The sequence below is a fragment of the Aulonocara sp. 'chitande type north' Nkhata Bay genome, linkage group LG15 (genome assembly GCF_057382095.1).
Source record: "Aulonocara sp. 'chitande type north' Nkhata Bay isolate Kocher_YH1m ecotype deep benthic linkage group LG15, A_spYH_male_GT1.1, whole genome shotgun sequence".
Classification (NCBI taxonomy): Eukaryota; Metazoa; Chordata; class Actinopteri; order Cichliformes; family Cichlidae; genus Aulonocara; species Aulonocara sp. 'chitande type north' Nkhata Bay.
Window position 1 is genome coordinate 42,162,818 of NC_141358.1, and position 21,863 is coordinate 42,184,680.

Here is a 21,863-nt window from a genome sequence, read left to right on the forward strand (position 1 = left end):
TATATTTGAGGGACCCTCAGCATGTTCAGCATTTTTTCACCTGTCCATTTTGCTTTTCCAATTTTTCTGTTTAAGTTATTACTATTGTGCTAAATCATACTATTTCTGCTATTTTATAAGATTTGTGCCAAATATAGTATTTCTGCCAAATATACACTCAACAAAAATATAAACGCAACACCTTTGTTACTGCTCCCATTCCTCATGGGATGGACGTAGAGACCTAAAATTCATTCCAGATACACAATATAACCATCCCTCCCAAACAGTGGTCACAAATCAGTCCAAATGTGTGGTAGTGGGCACATCTGCTATATTGAGGTAATCCATCCCACCTCACAGGTGTGCCACATCAGGATGCTGATCTGACATCATGAGTAGTGCACAGGTGTACCTCAGACTGCCCACAACAAAAGGCCACCCTTTTCTGCAACTTTTCAGCTTTTTCAGCTAGTTTTAGCAGACAGCTTCAGCTTTAAAGCAATTCAGAATTCATATGATTACAACCAATATGTATTGGAGTAAAAGAAACAAATGTGCAATGAACATGTCAGGAGTCGCTGTTAAAAAGTCTCATGGCAGTGGGGTTAAGGGACCTCCTGAACCTCTTGAGTCCTGCAGTGGAGTGAGATGAGCCTCTGCAGCTCCTACTGTGAGGATGCTTAGGCGATCACCAACACCAGCTCCTTGGTGTTGGTGTTCAGAAGAAGACTGTTCTTATTACTGCAGTCAGTTAAATAAATCTATCATAATAAAGTACATTTTAACATAATGACCTTGTGTTTATTTATGTCTTTTAACCATTATTTCAAATTCAAAGAATCCCATTTGAAACATTTATTAAACTTATAGAATTAAATTAAAAGTTGTTTTTTGTTGTAAAAAAATCTAGTATAATAATATTTAAATTTACATATATTTTCACGTTTTCCATGCCAATTTTGTGTAATTGCGGAGTTTCCCACTTTTCCCACTACTCGTGAATGCCTCCTTTTTTACGTCTCCGCCTGACTCCTGAATCTCCGTCCACTCTCAGCTCAATCCGTGCCGGTAAGTGCTGCTTCTCTGTCTCTCTTATCTGAAATGAAATGTCTATAAGCTGTATGAGGGATTTACCCAGTTGTTGTTAGTGACTTATGAAGCCAGTCGAAGTATAAGTCATGTTAAAGTAACACAATGGCTGCTTTTTTAGTGAAACGTTGTAATTTTACTATTTAAAAGGAGTGTTTGGTATGCTAGCCCTAAGTGCTAACGCCTAGCCTAGCTGCTATAGGCCCAGTGTGAAATTAATATGGTTCATTTGATTGTTTATTACAGTTATTGTGTTGTATTTGGTTCATTCGGTGTGTTAGTGTTTCTGAGTCTGTTAGGGAAGCTGAAGTTAGTTCTCTTCACAAATCAGTCAGTTAAAAACGGCCTCATTCTTTCGGTTGTGAGGTAATGAGCCGTCATTTTAGAACCACTGATTAGCTGCTGAAGCAGCAGGGTCGGCAACTTCAAAGGAGCCATTTTACCGCCATTAGCTGTGTCCCAAAACGTCGGCTGCATCTTTCGGAGGACCCAGCTTTCGCGGTCTACGTGGACCGAGAAGGCTGTGAAACTGGACGGTCTAGCCTTCAGATTTGCGTCACCGCTGTCTCGCTGGAGTTTAATAAACTCGGCCGTCTGCTCCTTGCTATTTAAAATATAACAGGACACTGGCGTAAATTCTCGACCGTTTAACGTTTATTGAGCTGTGTGAAAATCCCGGAGGACCCACCGGATGGATTAATAAAGCTTTATTTAATCTAATAATCTAATAACTTTGATCTCAGCCAAACCGATTTACTCCAGAACAAATAAAACACAGAAAAAGGCAAACAATTACATTTTTAAGTTATCAGAGTGACTTGTATATCATGTTTAACCTGAGTAGCGAAAGAGCGGGGTCTGAACCCCCCTCCCGGCTTGCCATCGAGCCGGTGGGTGACAGACGTCTCTGAAAACGTCGGCACACTTTTGCAAATATGCGATGTCTTGATAAACCAAGCAGATATTTGTAATTTACACCGCTACTTTCTCGCCTAAAAATATGTTAAAAGTTTATTCGGGGAAATGAAGGACTCATTTGTCGGCCGCATTTGAGACAGCCTTCGTCGACTGGCTGTGACATAATCGGCCTTCAAATGCGGCCTCCGGAGGATGCAGCCGACATTTTGGGACACAGCTTCTGACTGAAAGCTGGGAGAAAAAGAGTCACGTGCCTGTACCGGTGTGTTTTTGTGCTGTGGGTTAATTAACAGAAGGGAGAGAGAGAGTGAGGATGAAACACATAATATAAGAATAATAACATCTCTTAACAAGAAGTTTTTTTTAATTAGTTAATTTTAGTTTTTTAGTTAAATTTTAAGAACTGTTTAACAAACACTTGTTTGTGCAGGTTGTTTTTTTTTTTTTAATGAAACCTACACCTGCAGCTCTGTTTAACTTCTCACTTTGTGAAAAACTAACGAAATATAAAAAAGTCCACCTTCAAATAAATAAAATGCAGCAGTGCACCATTAATATTATAAATATGATATGTAGATATTTAAAACAACAGCATATTAAATGATACTGTGTGCAGGTGATAATATTTTTAGGAAGCAGAATTTGAATGCAGAAGAACTCAAATGTTGAAGCCTACAAAAATAACATCCAAGCTTTCATTTATGATTGTTCATGCTTTGAAATTGTGATGTCAGAATTTGATAAAGTGTGCAGAGCTAGGTGTAGCAAATCATTGCTTATTAAATCTACTGTGTTATCTAATAGCACCAAACTAATAGAGCTATCACATAACTGAGAAACGTGTGTGGCTTATTACAAATGGATGAAACCACATTTTACCTTAATGAAGACAGTAATCTTTAATAAGGTGTAGAAAAAAGAGGAGAGTTGTTTGTTGCTGTGGTAAACAAAGAAGTGTACTGAATCTTTTGGACTACACAGAGTGATGCAGTATTGACTGTGATGCTGATTTGAGTTGTCTCATTCTGTATTTTTGTGCTTTGTCTTTTGTTACACAGAGTGAAAGAGATCTTTGGTTTTGCCTTTGCTGGTAAGTAAACAGTGATTGTAACTGAAGCAGTATGAACCTGGCATTGCGTAGCACATGTGGCAACTTACATACAGTAGTTTGACTTTTTGTGATATGTTTCCATTTACTGATTGGCAAAAACACAAAGTCAGGATTTATTACACGTAGCAGCAAAGTCCTCACACGGGACCTCTGACTGTCCCTGAAAATGTCCCTGAAGTTTAATAGCCCATTTATGTATGATTTCAATTTCTTATGGCTTATCAAATCCAAACATACAGCTAAATGTCAGTTGTTCATTTTCTCCTTATGTTTGTGGATTTAAGTAGCAGACAAAACAATGAAATGTTTTAGGGGAGTCGGTATAAGTGGTTGCTCAAACACTTAAGAGCTGCACAGTGATTGATTCATATTGTCTCTCAAATTCTGCTGATGTGTTACATTAAAGTCAGAACACTGTAGAAGTGTTTTGTACAGTTAAGCAATAATGAAAAACTAAGAGAACCAGAGGTGTGAGTGGACATTGTTAGGTACATTACAGCCAGTGTGTCTAATTAGTTTATCACTTATTTGGTGAATATGTGTTTTAAAATTTAATAGAAAAGTTGCCAAAAAGGTGACTGCAAAATACATAAATATTCCTAGCAACAGGTATAATGAAAGGGCTTTTTAGTGTAAAAATTTAAGACATTTAATTTTAATTACAAAACATGGTGCACCTCTGCTATTGTAACATGTCAATATTTAAAGGTATATTCATATCAGACATGATGAGGTTTTCTGTTGCTTCTGATTTATATAATTACTTTGTATCTAACATTTTGAAAAGTTTTGGCTTTCACACTTTACTAGTACTGACCTGTTGTAGAAAATGTTGGAGCCACAAAGCTTCTGTTTAGGAAATATTTGGTATATCCTGCACTTGTGCCAACAAATATTGGTGCCTATTCTTTTTACTTCTGTAGTAATGAATGCCTTTATTACACTTGCTCAAACATCTGTCAAAATGTTTTAGGTATGACTTTGGAAAGCTACAAAGCTGCAGCGCTTGATGGATTGTTGGAGCATTACAGCTTTGTAGCTTTCCAAAGTCATACCTAAAACATTTTGACAGATGTTTGAGCGCCGTGTAGCACATAAAATTGGGTTGAGGTCAGTAAGCACAGCCAGAATTAATAAAACTAAAGGATTTCAAGTGTGACTTATAGTTTGAAAAATACTGGAAAGCCATGTTTATTGGAAATATGCCTAATTCCAGTCCCTTTTTGTCTTACAGGTGACCTGCTGCAGAAAACCCTCTCCCTCTATCTTTGACAAGCCATTAACAAGCAATTTCAGTCTGTCCTATCACTCTCCCTCTCCCTGCTCCATCTTTTTTGACAAGGGATTCTATCTTCTATCATTTCTCCGCCATGAACTCTATCTAATTTTGACAAGCATAAGCCCTAGTTTGACAAGAAACCAAGTTTGACAACAAACCAAGGTTGACAACAAACCAAGTTTTTGGAAATTGAAGTTACCGCAACTTCGACGATCTGTTTTCAGAAATCTGAGAGATCTCTGCTCTCACTGCTCCATCTTTCCTGTCGTTAAACTCTCTCATATCCACTCATTTTTTTGGAAATTACAAGTAAAAAGTTGAATATACAGTACAGTAGAACTCACTGTAGAAACTACTTACAGAGCCCTACATTTGTCATTTTAATTTTGCATTACACTTTGAAATAAACAGTGATAGTTTGGCTTACAGGTGCAATTACTTTGAGAAATTATATAAAATATACACCTCTTAAAGGTTTATTTGTAATAAGACAATCTGGTTATTTTGTAATATATACATTCAGACTGCTCTATTTAGATAAATATTAAATTAGATTCAAATACATTTTTCAAGTCTGTTTCACTGGCTATAACATTTGACTACAAGTTTAAACTATTATTATTTAAGGACAAACCCTTTTTTTGTCACTCAGTGTAAGTATTCAGTTACAATTGTCATCTAGAGGCTGCCCTGAGAACCCAGACTTCCTGTTTCCTGACTGCTGCAGAACATCCAGCTGAAGAATCCTCATCGCCTGTCATCTGATCACTACACCACCACAGCTCCTTATATTTGCTTTAGATTTTAGATATCTGAAAGATTTACACAAAGTCTACTTTAAAACTAAGAGTTTTATTATAGCCTGTTGATTGATTGTTGAGATTTATTCTGCATATTACTTCACAGAAGTATAGACCTATTCATTAACCAGTCTGGTTAAAAAAAAAAAGTATAATATACAGTTTTTGAAAAAGCTACAATAAAACTTTTTAAAGATCTTTCAATAACTTTTATATTGAGTTTGTATTTAAGTCAGCCTTTTACATCAATTAAACAGTTATAAGAACACTTTACCATTTGTATAGTTTTACATTTATCCATTTAATAGAAACTTGAGGAGTTTTTCAGTGTTTACAGGTTGATTTTTGTATACATTTGTGTATAAATACATATAAGGTCCAGTTTGTACTTGCACAAAATGCCAAGGAAAGGTCAAAGGTCACAGTCCCAGAAGCTTAGATGGCAAAAGCAGAAGGAACAGGTAAATCTTTCTCAGACCGGTGAGCAGGTAAAGGTGTCTGTTACAAGTATTCCCAGTCCAGAAGTGCAGCTCAGCGTTCAGACAGCCGCAGTGTCTTATGCAGATGTGGTAAAGAGAGGTGTTTGCTCATCATCGGTGCCAAATGCTAAAGTACAGCAGGTAATCCAGACTGAACCCCAGCTAACTGTGCAAACGCAGCATGATGGAGAAGCTCCAGGACCGTCTCATGTACAGGTTACAAACAGTGAAAGTCGTCCACAAGTGAGTAGCATCTGTGCATCCCGAAGCCAGGCCAATGCTAAGTATGGAAAGTACCGGAATCAGCAATGCATGGCGAACAGTTTGGTTTTCCTGTCATTCTTACACGAGGATGAATTCATTACCAGAGCAGATCTTAACCGTGTGTTGGACAAAGGCCATGCCGTGTATTCAGATGCCAGAAAGAGGTTTGTGAACAGCGTGTTTCTAGCCTGTGATGAACTTCCCACTGTGATCATCAGCCGCAGACACGAGTATCAAGTCGACATGTCTCAGTTTGCTCTTTATGGCACATTTGACGGTACAGATCATCTTCCGAGCCTTGAACAGGGACTACAGTGTTTGGCTTCAGACATTTGCTATGCTTTGCTAGTCATGGGAGGAACAGCCATTGCAGTTTCCAGGCTGACTTCAGGTGGATACGCATATTTTGATCCTCACCCACGTAAGTCTACAGGAATGCCATTGTCGCTAAGTGTAAGTGGTGGAACTGCAGTTATGTTAAAATTCACACGTCTTAACGACATGATTGACAGGATCAAACGTTTGTACCGAATGTGTAGCATCGCACCAACCTGTGCTTATGAGCTACAGCCTGTTGAGTTCCACAGTGAAAACGTTGCTGACCAAAGAAATGCTGATGAAAACAGACAAACAGCCACAACTGTTCCAGCACCAGCTTTAAATGAACCTAAATTTGAAACCCCCAAATCCACTGAGAAAACACAGAAAACTGTGGCCGACACTTTAGCTACTGAAGTGATGTCATCCAGAGTGGATTATTCAAATGAGCCAGCTGCTGAGCTGAACAATTCTGATTATTTAGAAATAGAAACCTCTGCATCTTCTGTAAGAGACACTCAGGTAACAAAAGATTCTGTTCCTCTGAATGATTTAAACACTGCCTCCTGTTTAACTATGACAACAGATGAACTCTCACATAAACTGTTGAAGCATAATAAACAGCAAAGGAGAAAGATTAGGAGACGACTGTTGGTCCAAGAAAAACTACCACAGAGAAGGGAAAATCAGAAAAAGAAAGAAAGACAGATGTACGCTTTTGATGAAAGCTTTAAGGCAAAGAAAAAAGATTCTAGCAGAAAGTCTCATGATCCTGATCACAGACAGAAGAAGAGTGTGTACAAAAATAATCTGTGTAAACTCAATGCTACATATAGAGAGAAACAGAGAGAACATTTTAGAAAAATCTATAGAGATAGTGCTAAAATTAGAGAGAGAAAAAGAGAACGTGTCATAAGGATGTATAAAGAAGATTCTTCATTCAGAGAAAAGCAGAAGGAACGTATAACAAGAACATATAGAGAATCTCCCATTTTTCGAGAAAAGCAGAAGGAACGTATGAGAAAAACATATAAAGAATCTTATAGACAATCTCCTATATTCAAAGAACAGCAGAAGGAGCGTATAAGAAGAACATACAGAGAATCTCCCGTGTTCCGAGAAAAGCACAAAGAGCGTATAAGAACAATATACAGAACTTGTGCCGAATTCAGAGAGAAACATAAAGCTTACATGAGGTCATATGTTTCTAACCTATATAAAGAAAGTGTAGAATTTAGACAGAAAAAAAAATGTTACATCACTAAACGTTATGGAGAAGAGAGACAATTTCAGCAGCAACACAAGGACAATATGAGAGAACGAATGAGAGTAAAATATTGGAACGGTTTTTCTTTTAGACAGATGCATAATATCAGATGTGCAATGAAAATAAAAAGAAAATATCGTCAGATGCATCGACCAGCTGACAGTTTACAGTGTCATCCAGAGAACACTTTAATGAATGAGGCCATATCTCGTTTCAGATCCAACATTAAGTCAGCACCATCTTATGTTTGTACTGTTTGTCTAAAAGCTTCTTTTCCTAATCAGGTGAAAATCTGCAAAAGAGAAAATTACTCAAAACACCAAATTGTAGCTCAGCAGTGTCTAACTGGTAAATTTGTTCATGTGTGTGATGAAGCATGTCATGATCACTGCAGCTTTCCTGTTGAGAGAAAAAAGGAGTATATCTGTCACACGTGTCACAGTTCCCTCAAAAGTGGACGCATGCCAAGACTTGCTGCTGTCAACGGTTTAGAACTGCAGGATATTCCAGCTGAACTGTGCGATCTCAACATTCTGGAGAGACATCTGATTGCCAAATGCATACCATTTGCTAAGATTATTCCACTTCCAAAGGGCAGACAGAGACTCATACGTGGTAATGTGGTGTGTGTACCATCTGAAGTCCAACAAACAGTTGACAGTTTACCGAGGATCAGAAGCCAATCACAGATCATGAGGATAAAGCTGAAAAGACGACTGTGCTACAAAGGCCATCAGCTGTTCCAGACTGTCACCTGGTCTAAACTCATTCAAGCCCTGCGTAAACTCAAACAAATTCATCCACAGTACACAGATATTATTATCAGAGATGATGCATTGCTTTGTGATCCAACGTTACCTGATGATGACAGCAGTGATGAAGCCAGCATGGGAAGTGATGATTATGATGAAGCAGATTTAATGGAAATTGACAACTATGAAAAAGATGCCCTTTTGTGCGAAAGTGAGTCTGAAAGTGAACAAGCTATTAATATGCAATCCTGTGATGAACAACCAGAGGAACAAAATCCAGATGAACCAGAAAGTGATTTGAACAATGGAGGTTTTGCTCTAGAAAGTTGTCTGCAGCCTGTTGACATTTCAGAAGAGATTCTCTGTTTCACTGATAACACATATTGTGTGGCTCCTGCAGAAAGAAACAATCCTGTTAGCTTCTTCAGAACTCCTCATTTGGAAGCCATGGCATTTCCTGTGCAGTTTCCTACCGGTCAGAATACACTGGATGAAAAGAGACTTCTTAAACTCACACCAAGTGCTTACTTCAAGTCAAGGCTTTTCAACATTGATGCAAGATTTGCTAAAGACACAAATTACCTGTTTTTCTCACAGTTTGTCACTGAAATACATTTGGCTAATTCCAGCATGACAATACAGCTAAGGAAAGGTAAAACTATGACCAAAGATGGACGCAAAATCACATCAGGAATGTTACAAAGTAAGACAGAAGTAGAGAAGCTGGTAAGAAATAAAGATGCAATCAGATTTATGCAGCCACTCAGAGGAACTCCAGCTTACTGGCAGAAAACTACCAAAGATTTATTCAGTATGATTCGTCAAATAGGAACACCTCAGTTCTTTGTCACTTTCTCTGCTGCTGAGATGAGATGGCCTGAAGTGATTCAAGCAATAAAGAGACAGCAAGGTGAAGAGGTTGATTTTGAAGCCCTGGACTGGTCAGAAAAGTGTGAAATTCTAAGATCAAATCCAGTAACCACCATGCGGATGTTTGATAAGCGTGTTGAGGCTTTGTTCAGAGATTTGCTTTTTTCTCCTGCACAGCCCCTTGGTGAGATCATTGATTACTTTTACAGAGTTGAGTTCCAGCACAGAGGTAGTCCGCATATACACATGTTGCTGTGGATTCGAGAAAAGGTAGAAGCAGATGTGGATGATGACCAAACTGTCTGTGACTTTGTGGACAGATACATCTCAGCTCAACTCCCTGATCCAGAAAAACAACCTGAACTGCACAAAAAAGTCTCTGAACTACAAAAGCACAGCAAGAACCACACAAAGACATGCTTTAAGAGTGTGAACTCTGGTTGTAGATTTGGGTTTCCAAAACCACCATCCACAAGAACAATGATTGTGAGACAGGATGAGGATTCAGACACTGAAGCTGCAAAAGCCAAACTCAGACCTTTGTTGAACCTGCTGAAGGAACCTGAAGCTGCTTCCCTCACCATAGAGCAGATTCTGTCACGATGCAACTTGACAATGAATGAGTATGAACAATGCCTCCAGAACATAAACAAGAAAACAGCTCTGATTCTGAAACGTGACCCAAAGGACTGTTGGATCAACAATTACAACCCAGATCTGCTTGAAGCCTGGAACTCTAATTTAGATGTCTCATTCATTTTGAATGCCTATTCATGTGTAGAATACCTCTGTAAATATATAACAAAGAAAGAATCTGGCCTCTCTGAATACCTGAAGACAGTTATCGATAACTCTGATAAGAACACCGTCAATGAATGTGATGAAATGAGAGCTGTGATGCAGGCTTACTCAAAAAAGAGAGAGATCAGCGCACAGGAGTGTGTGACTCGAGTCTGTGGCCTAAAAATGAAAAAATGTTCCCGCAGTGTTGTATTTGTACCAACAGATGATAACCCAGTAAAAATGAGTCGGCCCATGAGCTTCCTGGAAAGCACAACACACGACAGTTGTAATATTTGGATGACAAGTTTGAGTGATAAATACAAATGCAGACCTGAGACCCCAGAATATGAGGAAATGTCGCTGGCTGATTTTGCTGCCCTGTGCCGGTTGGTGAGTGGTCCAAATGAAGGAAAAGATGTGCTTCCTCTTCTAAACCAGCTTGGATTTGTACAAAGGCGAAAGAATGATAAACCAGCTATAATCAGGTATTACCACTGTTCACAGGAAAAAGATCCTGAGCAATATTATGGTCGACTGTTGAGACTTTACCTTCCACACAGATCAGAGCAGGAACTGAAACCACAATGTTTCCAAACCTATCAGTCCTTCTACAACTCGGGTTTTGTGCGACTTCCATGTTCAGACCACAGTGAGTCTGTGAAACGGATTGTGAAAAGAAATAAAGACAAGTATGAGAAGAACTCTGAGGATATTGAGAGTGCACTGGAAGAGTTTGAACAAAATAGGGATGTTGTGATCGATGAATGGTGTAATCTGGCTCCTGAATCTGAAGTTGTGAGGCTGCAATGTGATGAGAATCTTCCTGAGAGACATTCTGATGATGAGAACGAACAGGAGAATGTCCCTGACTACAGTCGTCAGTCTGATGCTGTAACAAAGATCAGAGCCATCAGAGAACAACCTGCAGTCGATCCAGCCGTGGTACGTGTAATGTATCAGAATCTGAACCAGAAGCAGGCCTGCGTGTTCTATGCCATAAGAGACTGGTGTATTCAGCGAGTTTGTGGTTTGAACCCAGATCCATTTTTCTTCTATATCAACGGTGGTGCAGGAACTGGAAAGTCACATCTGATTAAATGTATTCACTCTGAAGCATCAAAGATCCTGAGCAGACTGCCTGCTAATGCAGAAGAAGCTGACATATCAAATCCAACTGTTTTACTTACTTCATTTACCGGGACAGCAGCTTTTTCTATCAATGGCTCTACATTACATTCTCTACTGAAACTACCCAGGAGTCTGAAACCACCCATTCAAGGACTTGGTAACCAACTGGATGAAGTCAGATCTGAGCTGATGAATGCAGAAATTATTGTTATTGATGAGATTTCAATGGTTTCAAAACCCCTTTTTGCCTATGTGGATGCAAGACTGAAACAAATCAAAGGCACTCAGAGACCTTTTGGTGGAATGTCAGTTTTAGCTGTTGGAGATTTTTACCAGCTGCCACCAGTGCGACAGTCTAAACCTCTCTGCGTTTACGATCCAGAACAGATTGACCTATGGCAGGAACATTTTCAGATGATCACTCTAACCGAGATCATGCGTCAGAAAGATGATGTGGCCTTTGCAGAGATGCTGAACAGGATTAGAGTGAAAGAAAAGACGGATGAGCTTTCTCAGTGCGACAGAGATTTGTTGTCACAGGCTGTGACTGCACCAGAAGAATGTCCAACTGAGGTCTTACACATTTATGCCACCAACAAGAATGTGGAATCCCATAACACAGATACCCTGAAGAAGCTTCATTCAAACATCATAATCATCACTGCAGACGATTTCCAGAAGGATAAACGTACAGGCAGAATGGAACGAAGAGACAAACCATTTACAGGTGGGAGAAATGATTTACCTGACACTCTGAATGTTGCTGAAGGAGCTCGAGTCATGCTGACCAGAAACTTGGACACACTAAACGGTTTAGTCAACGGTGCTTTTGGTATACTGGTAAAGGTGGTGAGATCTGAAAATGATGGACACATAATCAAACTGGGGCTCAGAATGGACAACCGGCAGCCTATGAGACACAACCGCAGTGCTAATGCAGCATCTGATGATCTGGTTTACATTGAGAGAGCAGAGGAGAGTCTGAAGTTTAAAGGAGCGGTACGCAGACAGTTTCCTGTAAAGCTAGCATTCGCTTGCACAATTCACAAAACTCAGGGTCTTACAACACAGACAGCTGTAGTTTCAATGAAGAACATTTTTGAACCAGGTATGGCTTATGTTGCTCTCAGCAGGGTGACGTCTCTCAGTGGACTCTATTTGCAGGACTTGGATGAGAAAAAGATTTACTCCAATCCCGAGGTAACTGCAGCACTCCAAACCATGAGACAAGCCAGCGTTGAGGAAATGATGCCTCTTCTTCAGGTCAGAGAAACAGCCAGCAGACTTGACACTCTTACACTGATCCATCACAATACGGAGGGTTTGCCATCTCACATCAGTGACATCAAGAGTCATCATGAAATGTGTTTAGCAGATGTTTTGTGTCTCACAGAGTCTCACCTCCAAGGCTCCTTTGTTGCAGACAGTCTTCATTTGGACGGCTACACCATGTTCAAACGCAACAGACATGTGTCCTACACAAACTTTCCTCACATGGCCAGCAGAAGTGGTGGGGGAGTTGTTGTGTATTTGAGGAATCATTTTCAGGTTCAGGTAAAACAGTATCTGCATAATGTCACTGATCTTGAGTTTTTAGTGTTGAAGGTTCAGGCTCCATTCCCTGCACTCATTGCTGTTGTGTACAGACCCCCTGACTACAGTTTGACACCATTCATGCAAAACCTGGTAAGTCTTTTAGATTCCCTTGAAATAATGGACTGTCACCCAATCATTGTGTGTGGAGATTTTAATGAGAACCAGTTGCAGAGTGGAAGAAAACAGATTCTGGAGCAGTTTCAGTCGAGAGGGTATTCACAGCTGATCACTTCTGCCACTACAGACAAGAACACCCTGCTTGACCTCATTTTTATTTCTCAGCCAGATCAATGTCTCCATTCCGGTGTTCTGAGATCATACTACAGTTACCACAACCCTGTGTTTTGTGTCCTGTCCTCGAGCCAATCATGAAGTCGTCTGGTGAGTTTTGAAACAATTACAGATCATGTTTGTTACAGAGTTTACTGATTGTAGAGTATGAAAAATATTTTTCATTGGAAAAAATTGTCTTCCCTACTCTGTCTGTAAGAAGACCCTTTCTTATTGCAATGTTATTAATCATGTCACCAAATCATGGCTGTACTTCATGCAGAGCCGGGAGATCTGCTTTCTGTTATCATGCACCTCAGATCTGAAATATACTGCATTAAACGGACATAATTTATTTTTTATTCTCATGTTTTAAATGACTAAATCTACTTATACATTTTTTCATGGATGTTAATTGTCATCTCCTTTTTTGATACTTTTTTTACTCTGACGTATGTATCTCAACAAACGAGATCTTCCCCTCCAAGATGCTTTCAAATATGAAATAGTAAATAAATAAATCACAGATAAATGCAGGTATTTATTATGGGTCACATGAATAAATACAGACAATTATATTTTCTTGATTATAGTAAATTTTGTAGAATCAAATGTTTTTTTGGATGAATGAGGTTTTGCTTATCATGTTTTACAGGTAAAAAATGTTAAAAGTTTTAAACTATCTTTAGGCTACCAGAGATGTCTATAATTATACATTATGTAGAGAAAAACATTTTCACAGCTTACAGAATTTGTATAAAAACTGATTTAGAAGTACATGGAAAGTTTCTGCATCAATTTTCTGACTTGGCCTTTATCCGGGTGGGTTTGGGTTTGGGTGGATAAAGGCCAAGTCAGAATTCTCTGAGCAGCTGGAAAAAGCTGCTAATAAACAAAGACATCAGAAAGCGGGGGCTTTAGGTGTAGCCCCCGCTTTCTGACGCACTAATTAGATTTAGTAACTGACACCCCATACCAGCATTATATAGACACTTGGGGGCTGAGATGGGTGGGTGGGGAGGGGGGGTGGGTGGTGTTAAAAGCACTTTATGTTTTGTAGATGTATTTTTTTCAGACAGGGCACACACAGTCCTGTTTCCTTTGTGGGAAAACCTTCAAACTTCACCATCCTCAGCTGAAACAACAACATCTTAACACCATCTTCATGAACTGCTAAGCCAAACCTGATCCATCAGTGCTGGACTGCACAGATAACTACATGCCACACAGAGACTGCTGTTTTATGAACTGCCATACCAGTATGTCTTCAATGGAGAAGATGACACACCCATCACCTGACCTCCTGCCTGATCTGGAGACCATCATGATGCTGCCACACTACACACCTCTGAGACCATGAATGATGACTCCTACTGAGGAAACTGTATTTCCTGTCAGAGATGCTCAGTGATCCTCAGAGCAGAGAGCGGTATGATTCTTTATCTTTGATAAAAAATGTCAGTGTTTTTAATTCAATTAATTAATTAAAATCCTGTTTAGTGCATAAATAATTCCACACTCAAATGATTATACTTGTTGACACTTTTTGAGTTTTAATTCACATTATGGATTACAAATCTATGCTTTTTCTACTCTGTCTCTCTGTGCAGGTATTGCTGTCTTCTGAGTTCTTCAGTGTCCCAACTGAGACATTCAAACCTCATTGCAGAGCTCATGTCTTTCCTCACCATCATGTGAGTGTGAGATTGCTCTGGATTCTGGTTATGTGGCCTGCAGCACCTATAAGGTATTTCAACATTGTTCATTGCATAACTTATTTGTAGTTTTTAGGCCTTAACACAAATAAAATGTTCCTTTTTCTGTATTTTTTAGAACAAGCTCGTCCAGTGTGCCTGCATTCCAGCTTCTTAGACTCTACTCAAGTGGACAGAGTATCAGTGTTTGGCCACTCTTACAGACACCGACTTCTGTCAACTCACTGCTACTGATCAGGCACCTGACTCCAGGAAGACAGGGGGCTGCAAGCCTGTCATCGTTTCCAGTGTGGCTTTGTATTCTTGGGGTAGCATCAGATTTTTCCCACAAATATTCAAAGGTAACACTTATTTTAAGCGTAGTTATTAAGTCAAAAGTCTTCCCTTGTGTTAATTTTATTTTTTTTATTTGTTTTTGTTTTCATTTAGATTTATGTGCAGTGATCGGATGTGGTGGAGCTTTGTTAACTGTGTGGAAAACATCTGTTTGTGATGATATTTACAATGAGGCTTTAAGGTGACAGTTTCCATGTAATTTCAATCCTTTTACTAAGCAAAAACATGTTTGCAATTAACATATTTTTTTTAAGTTTTGTCTTCTGGATTTCTGGTTAACATTCCTCTGTGACAGCAAATACTAAACTGGTCCAAGTACCCAGCATATCATTGGTCAAAGGCAAAAAGGACCACATGTCACACTAGCAATGAATTATTGACTGTGTTTGTGTCATCAGATTTAACTAACAATATCAGACATATGAAACTGAACTCTGGATTAATGTGCAGATTTTTTTTGTGTTTTTTTTTTATTGTTGAATAATTATTTTGTAGAACAAACCCAATCTATTTACCCAAACAATGTAACTTGTTTGGGTAAATAGTGGATTAATATATCTAAGTCTATAAGTATAGCAAGCTGAATTCATACAGACACACAGCTCTAAATCCTGGATTGTAGGATGTACAAAAATGATCATGTGATTATTATGGACATTTAAATAACTATATCTATTGAACCATTACATGTATTCTTTTTAGAAATTACACAATCTCAAAATGTGAAAAAAGAAAGTGTTTAAGAGAATAAATAATGTGTGTTTGTATGAATCCTGCCTTAGTATGGGGTGTCAGTAACTACATTAGTATAGAGTAGGTCTAACAGTGGTTTTCCACATCTGCTCTAATACAGCAGTCCCCAACCTTTTTTGCGCCACGGACCGGTTTATGCCCGACAATATTTTCATGGACCGGCCTTTAAGGTGTCGCGGATAAATATAACAAAATAAAACTAGTACCGGTACTGAAAAAAAGAAAATTTATTCATAACACACATGAAAAGACCCAGGAAAACCGAGTAAACGATAAAAACGATAACAAAATAACGCTGAAAACCGATAAAAACCCTGAAAACTATACATTTCACACCTGAGCCTCATCTCTCGCGGCCCGGTACCAAACGACTCACGGACCGGTACCGGTCCGAGGCCCGGGGGTTGGGGACCGCTGCTGTAATATATATAGATAATGGGTCAGACATATAAAGTCATTTTGAAAAGTTCATAAAGGTCATTTATATGTGTTCCTCTTTATCATTTTATATCAGGTCAAACAGCTGACTTGAGTTTTGATCAGAGTAGAACCATAACATTCATGCTAATGGTTCTACTGTTTACAGTTACTTTATGATGGATTTCACCCTGGTCACAGCACTATGTGAAAAGCTGTTAGAGGTAAAGTTAAGCCAATTAATACCTCATCATAAGTCACTCTCTAACGCAAAGCAGTGATTATTTTTCACTGTAATTTATTCCACAACGATGTTCTTTATTTGATCCTTGTTTCTTTAAATATGCAAATCGATTGTTCAGCTGTGTGACTCTCCACACCTCAAATATATCACAATGTGGACTTCATTTTGACAGTATTTTGTAGATTGGTACCATATTTATCATCAAATCAGGAAACTGTAAACTAATTGAAAAAATTAAGCTTATGAAAATTTTAATGTGGCATAGGAACATGTTGTTTATCCTTGCCAAATGGTATTTACACAAAACTCACTCTCTCACTTGCTATATATGTGTATATTTTTGCAGTTAATAGCCTATCATGTGTCTGCGCATCTTAGGGCCATAAACATAAACATGGCAAACAAGGATATGTTCACAATTCCAACAGATGCTTCAATTGTTTGTATAGATTTTAGATCAATTTGATTTGCATTTTCTATTAATATTTTTCTGTTTGTCCCAAATGGTATTTTTTATTTCTTTATGCCATTATTGTAATCATTGGAAACAACTGAGTAAATATTTTGTATCATATGTTTCTAAAAATATTTGAATGTTCTACTTTTCTACTACTGGTTTTCTACTTTCTAAACTTTCTGCCACTTTTTGGCATTTCAATAACATTATTTTTGGGTGTTTTAATCTCTGACCGCAGCATCTTGTGCATTTATTACCTAAATGTTGTTTGTGTGGGTCTTGCCTTTGTTATGTTTTTTTGCCATTTTTAGATTTCACCAGCTGTGCAAACTCGCAATTTTACCTTGGTTTTGTTCCACATTAGTTTATCTGCCGGCACATTTTCTTCCTTTTCTAATGTTTTTGGTAATTTTTCACAGTTAAACAAGTAACTTTGAGGTTACTTCAGCATTTTCAGCTGTTATCTGTTGACAGTTTTGCCTAATTATTACATTTCTGCAAATTTCTAGCAGTTCTGATAAGTTGTAATATTTCTGCCAAGTTTTTAATTTTCTACTAAATTATATTATTTCTGCTAGGTTACACTACTTTTGTTTGTTATGTTATGTTAAGTTATGTTATTCTAAATTATTGCATTTCTGCTAAGTTATTACATTTTTCTTAACTTGATATTGTTCTGCAAAGTTATTAAAATTTCAGCAACTTTTTAAACACTGACTTTGATTTCTTCAGCTTCTTCAGCTATTTTCAACTATTTTCAGCAGACAGCTTCAGCTTTACAGTTTCCTCTAAGTGATTGCAGTTCTGCTAAGTTATTACATTTTAGCAAAGTTCTTTTGCTTCTGCAAAGTTTTTACAATTTCTGCAACTTTTCAGCTTTTTCAGCTACTTTTTGCATACAGCTTCAGCTTTAAGCATCCACACTGCATTTTCGCAGGAAATGCAAATTTTTCTAGTTGTGTGGATGCTTTAAGCATCCACACTATTGAGTTCCTGTTTCTCTTTATTCTTTATTATTATTATTATTATTATTATTCTAGTTGCTTCCGTACACTTTTTGGCACTTAACTACTTCCACAATTTTCAGCCGATTTTCACCGTTCAAATTTTAAACTATTCTGCTATTTCTGGTAATTTACGCTACGATTTTTGCTATTTTTAACTATTATACTTTTTAAAATATTAAGCTTTTTTCCTTTAATTTGTCCCATTGAAATGAATGGGAAACTTCTGCAATTCTGCTAAAATTTGCTTGTTTTTGAAACTTAACTACTTCCTCATATTTTCACCTAGAACAACCATTCAAACTTTAAAATGTTCACAAATTATTGGGCTATTCAGGTATGATTCAGCTTTTTCAAATGTTTTACTGTTTTACTTTTATGCCTCTTAAAGTTTTGAGTTGCAAAATTGTGATTTTTCACAAAATACATGCGTTGTTATGGTTGCTATGCTCTTGGCTTCCAGTGTGCCACTGAAGGTTTTGCAATTTTCACTTCATGTCCGAACAACTTCTTGCTACTTGCTCAATTTTCACTCAACTTCCACAAATTATACATCAAAACGTAGGTATTTTTGCTGGCTTTCAGAAAATGTCACTATCATTGTTGTGGGATTTATAGAATTTTTGCAAATCTCCTCAGACCAACACAAGGTCTCAAAACTCTCCATATAAAGTCAATGGAGAGCTTGTTCAAAATCATCGCTGGATTTCTGTAATGAGAGGCATATTCGAATCGTCATATCTCCTTAACGAAGCGACTTTAAGACATGAGGCTTGTCCCCGAATATCTTCAGACACCCCTGACGCTCACAATTCAAGAATTTCTTTCTCACCTATTACCGTTCTGAAATGAGTTGGACTTGTTTGAGGGTAGGAAATTCGTCCTTCGCTCAGATTTCTTCAGATTTAAAACTCTGGAAATGAACCACTTTTTTCTCTCGTCATAACTTTTTTTTGGATTTCCACAGAGACCTGAAAATTTCCATGACTGTTCACCAAAGCCTGCTGTCTCTTACGGTGAAAGAATGATATCGATACTCCAAATAGATTTCGAGTTACAAAGCGTTGTTTGAGGGCAAGTCAAGGCAGTTTTTGCTTCGCTCTGCTCAGTTATGGTGCATTAGAAGTCTAATATCTTTAATAATTCATATTTTAATGATAAATTGTTAACACTGGAAGATTCCCCCATCTCTTCTGAACAAAACGGTGTAAGAATGACCGCTCTAGCCCCTACGGTTAGGAAATTATGGTCATTTGTTTGAGGGGAGTCCTCACTATGAGAAATAGGCTGCAATAATCCTGTGCCTCTCTGTCCTGCGTGTGTAAAAAGATGCACCTGTTTTGGCGGGAAAACGTAAACAGCCACTCTGATTGGTGGATTTAAATTCGGCAGCTCTCTCCCTCTGTGTCTGTCTGTGTGTGTGTGTGTGTGTGTGGGTGTGTGTGTGTGTGTGTGTGTGTGTGTGTGTGTGTGTGTGTGTGTGTTTAGTGGGAGAGAGAGGACCCTGCCCTTATTTGGCAGCATGTCATTGTAGGATTTAAATTGAATATAGTTAGACTGGTTGACTGGATTAGAACCTGTGTTTGTGTGTCCATCTGTGCATTTGTGTTTCAATATGCCTCCATATTTGTAATTTTGTAAGTTATTACTATTCTGCTAAATGATACTATTTCTGCTTTTCATAAGATTTGTGCCTAATATAGTATTTCTGCTAAATTATAGTATTTATTATTTTTATAGGATTTGTGCCAAACATAGTATTTCTGCTAAATTATAGTATTTCTGCTTTTTATACTATTTGTGCCTAATATAGTATTTCTGCTTTTTATAGGATTTGTGCCTAATATAGTATTTCTGCTTTTTATAGGATTTGTACCTAATATAGTATTTCTGCTTTTTATAGGATTTGTGCTTAATATAGTATTTCTGCTAAATTATAGTATTTCTGCTTTTTATAGTATTTGTGCTAAAACATAGTATTTCTACTAAATGTAGTATTTATGCTTAATCATAGTATTTCTATATATTTCTATATATTTCTGCCAGGTCCCCAGGCAGCCAATCCTCTGTGAGGACTTAGACATTCAAATTTTCAAATCAGGGCCTGCACGGTTTCCCAGCCAATCATATATGTGTCCTGAGGCATTCAAATTTGCATATTGGGGCCTTCATGGCTTCTAAGCCAGCCAATCATATCTGAGGGCTGAGGAATTCAAATCCACAAATCAGGGCCTGCACAGCTTCCCAGCCAGCCAATCATGTATGTGGGCTCCAGGTATTCAAATTTGCATATTGGGGAATTCGTGGCTTCTAAGTCAACAAGTCATCCATGTCATATATCTCTAAAAATTCATATTTTAATGATAAATTGTCAACACTTGAAGATTCCCCCATCTCTTCTGAACAAAACGGTGTAAGAATGACCGCTCTAGCCCCTATGGTTAGGAAATTATGGTCATTTGTTTGAGGGGAATCCTCACTATGTGAAATAAACTGAAAGAAGCAGGTCTATGTCTCTGTGCTGCGTGTGTAAAAAGATGCACCTGTTTTGGCGGGAAAACGTAAACAGCCTCTCTGATTGGTGGATTCAAATTCAGCAGCTCCCAGGCTGACCTAGAAACTTAGTCCTCTCTCCCTGTGTGTGTGTGTGTGTGTGTGTGTGTGTGTGTGTGTGTGTGTGTGTGTGTGTGTGTGTGTGTGTGTTTAGTGGGAGAGAGAGGACCCTGCCCTTATTTGGCAGCATGTCATTGTAGGATTTAAATTGAACATAGTTAGACTGGTTGACTGGATTAGAGCCTGTGTTTGTGTGTCCCTCTGTGCATTTGTGTTTCAATAAGTTATTACTATTCTGCTAAATCATAGTATTTCTGGTACTTTTCGGTACTTGTGCTAAATACAGTATTTCTGCTAAATCATAATATTTCTGCTTTTCATAGGATTTATGCCTAATATAGTATTTCTGCTAAATTATAGTATTTCTGCTTTTTATAGGATTTGTGCCTAACATAGTATTTCTGCTAAATTATAGTATTTCTGCTTTTTATAGGATTTGTGCCTAACATAGTATTTCTGCTAAATTATAGTATTTCTGCTTTTTATACTATTTGTTCTAAATTATAGTATTTCTGCTTTTTATAGGATTTGTGCTTAATATAGTATTTCTGCTAAATTATAGTTTTTCTTCTTTTTATAGTATTTGTGCTAAAACATAGTATTTCTACTAAATGTAGTATTTATGCTTAATAATAGTATTTCTATATATTTCTGCCAGGTCCCCAGGCAGCCAATCCTCTGTGAGGACTGAGACATTCAAATTTTCAAATCAGGGCCTGCACAGTTTCCCAGCCAATCAAATAAGTGTCCTGAGGCATTCAAATTTGCATATTGGGGCCTTCGTGGCTTCTAAGCCAGCCAATCATATCTGAGGGCTGAGGAATTCAAATCCACAAATCAGGGCCTGCACGGCTTCCCAGCCAGCCAATCACATATGTGGTCTCAGGCATTCAAATTTGCATATTGGGGGAATTCGTGGCTTCTAAGTCAACAAGTCATCCATGTCATATATCTCTAAAAATTCATATTTTAATATTAAATTGTCAACACTTGAAGATTCCCCCATCTCTTCTGAACAAAACGGTGTAAGAATGACCGTTCTAGCCCCTACGGTTAGGAAATTACGGTCATTTGTTTGAGGGGAGTCCTAACTATGAGAAATAGGCTGCAATAATCCTGTACCTCTCTCTGCTGCGTGTGTAAAAAGATGCACCTGTTTTGGCGGGAAAAAGTACACAGGCTCTCTGATTGGTGGATTCAAATTCAGCAGCTCCCAGGCTGACCTAGAAACTTACTTCTCTCTCCCTGTGTGTGTGTGTGTGTGTGTGTGTGTGTGTGTGTATGTGTGTGTGTGTGTGTGTGTGTTTGTGTGTGTGTGTGACAGAGAGAGAGAGAGAGAAAGCCTTTTAATGGGATGATCCCATTGTAAGATTCAAATTCAATATATTTAGACTGGTTGACTGAATTGGATCTTGTGT

The 21,863-nt window shown here is 38.1% G+C and overlaps 1 protein-coding gene and 1 long non-coding RNA gene across 2 annotated transcripts; both read left to right on the forward strand.

The window, feature by feature from the left end:
• Window positions 1-984: 984 nt before the first annotated feature.
• Window positions 985-5,442, forward strand: LOC147313744 (uncharacterized). The gene is made up of 3 exons (XR_015125104.1): window positions 985-1,050; window positions 3,048-3,079; window positions 4,335-5,442. It is a non-coding gene; the product is annotated as an uncharacterized LOC147313744 (long non-coding RNA).
• Window positions 5,443-5,577: 135 nt separating this feature from the next.
• LOC147313745 (uncharacterized) lies at window positions 5,578-12,574 on the forward strand. The gene is made up of 3 exons (XM_086262961.1): window positions 5,578-6,762; window positions 10,516-12,303; window positions 12,434-12,574. Exons 1-3 carry the CDS (start codon window positions 5,578-5,580, stop codon window positions 12,572-12,574), a joined length of 3,114 nt encoding a protein of 1,037 aa, XP_086119087.1.
• The last annotated feature ends 9,289 nt before the right edge of the window (window positions 12,575-21,863 follow it).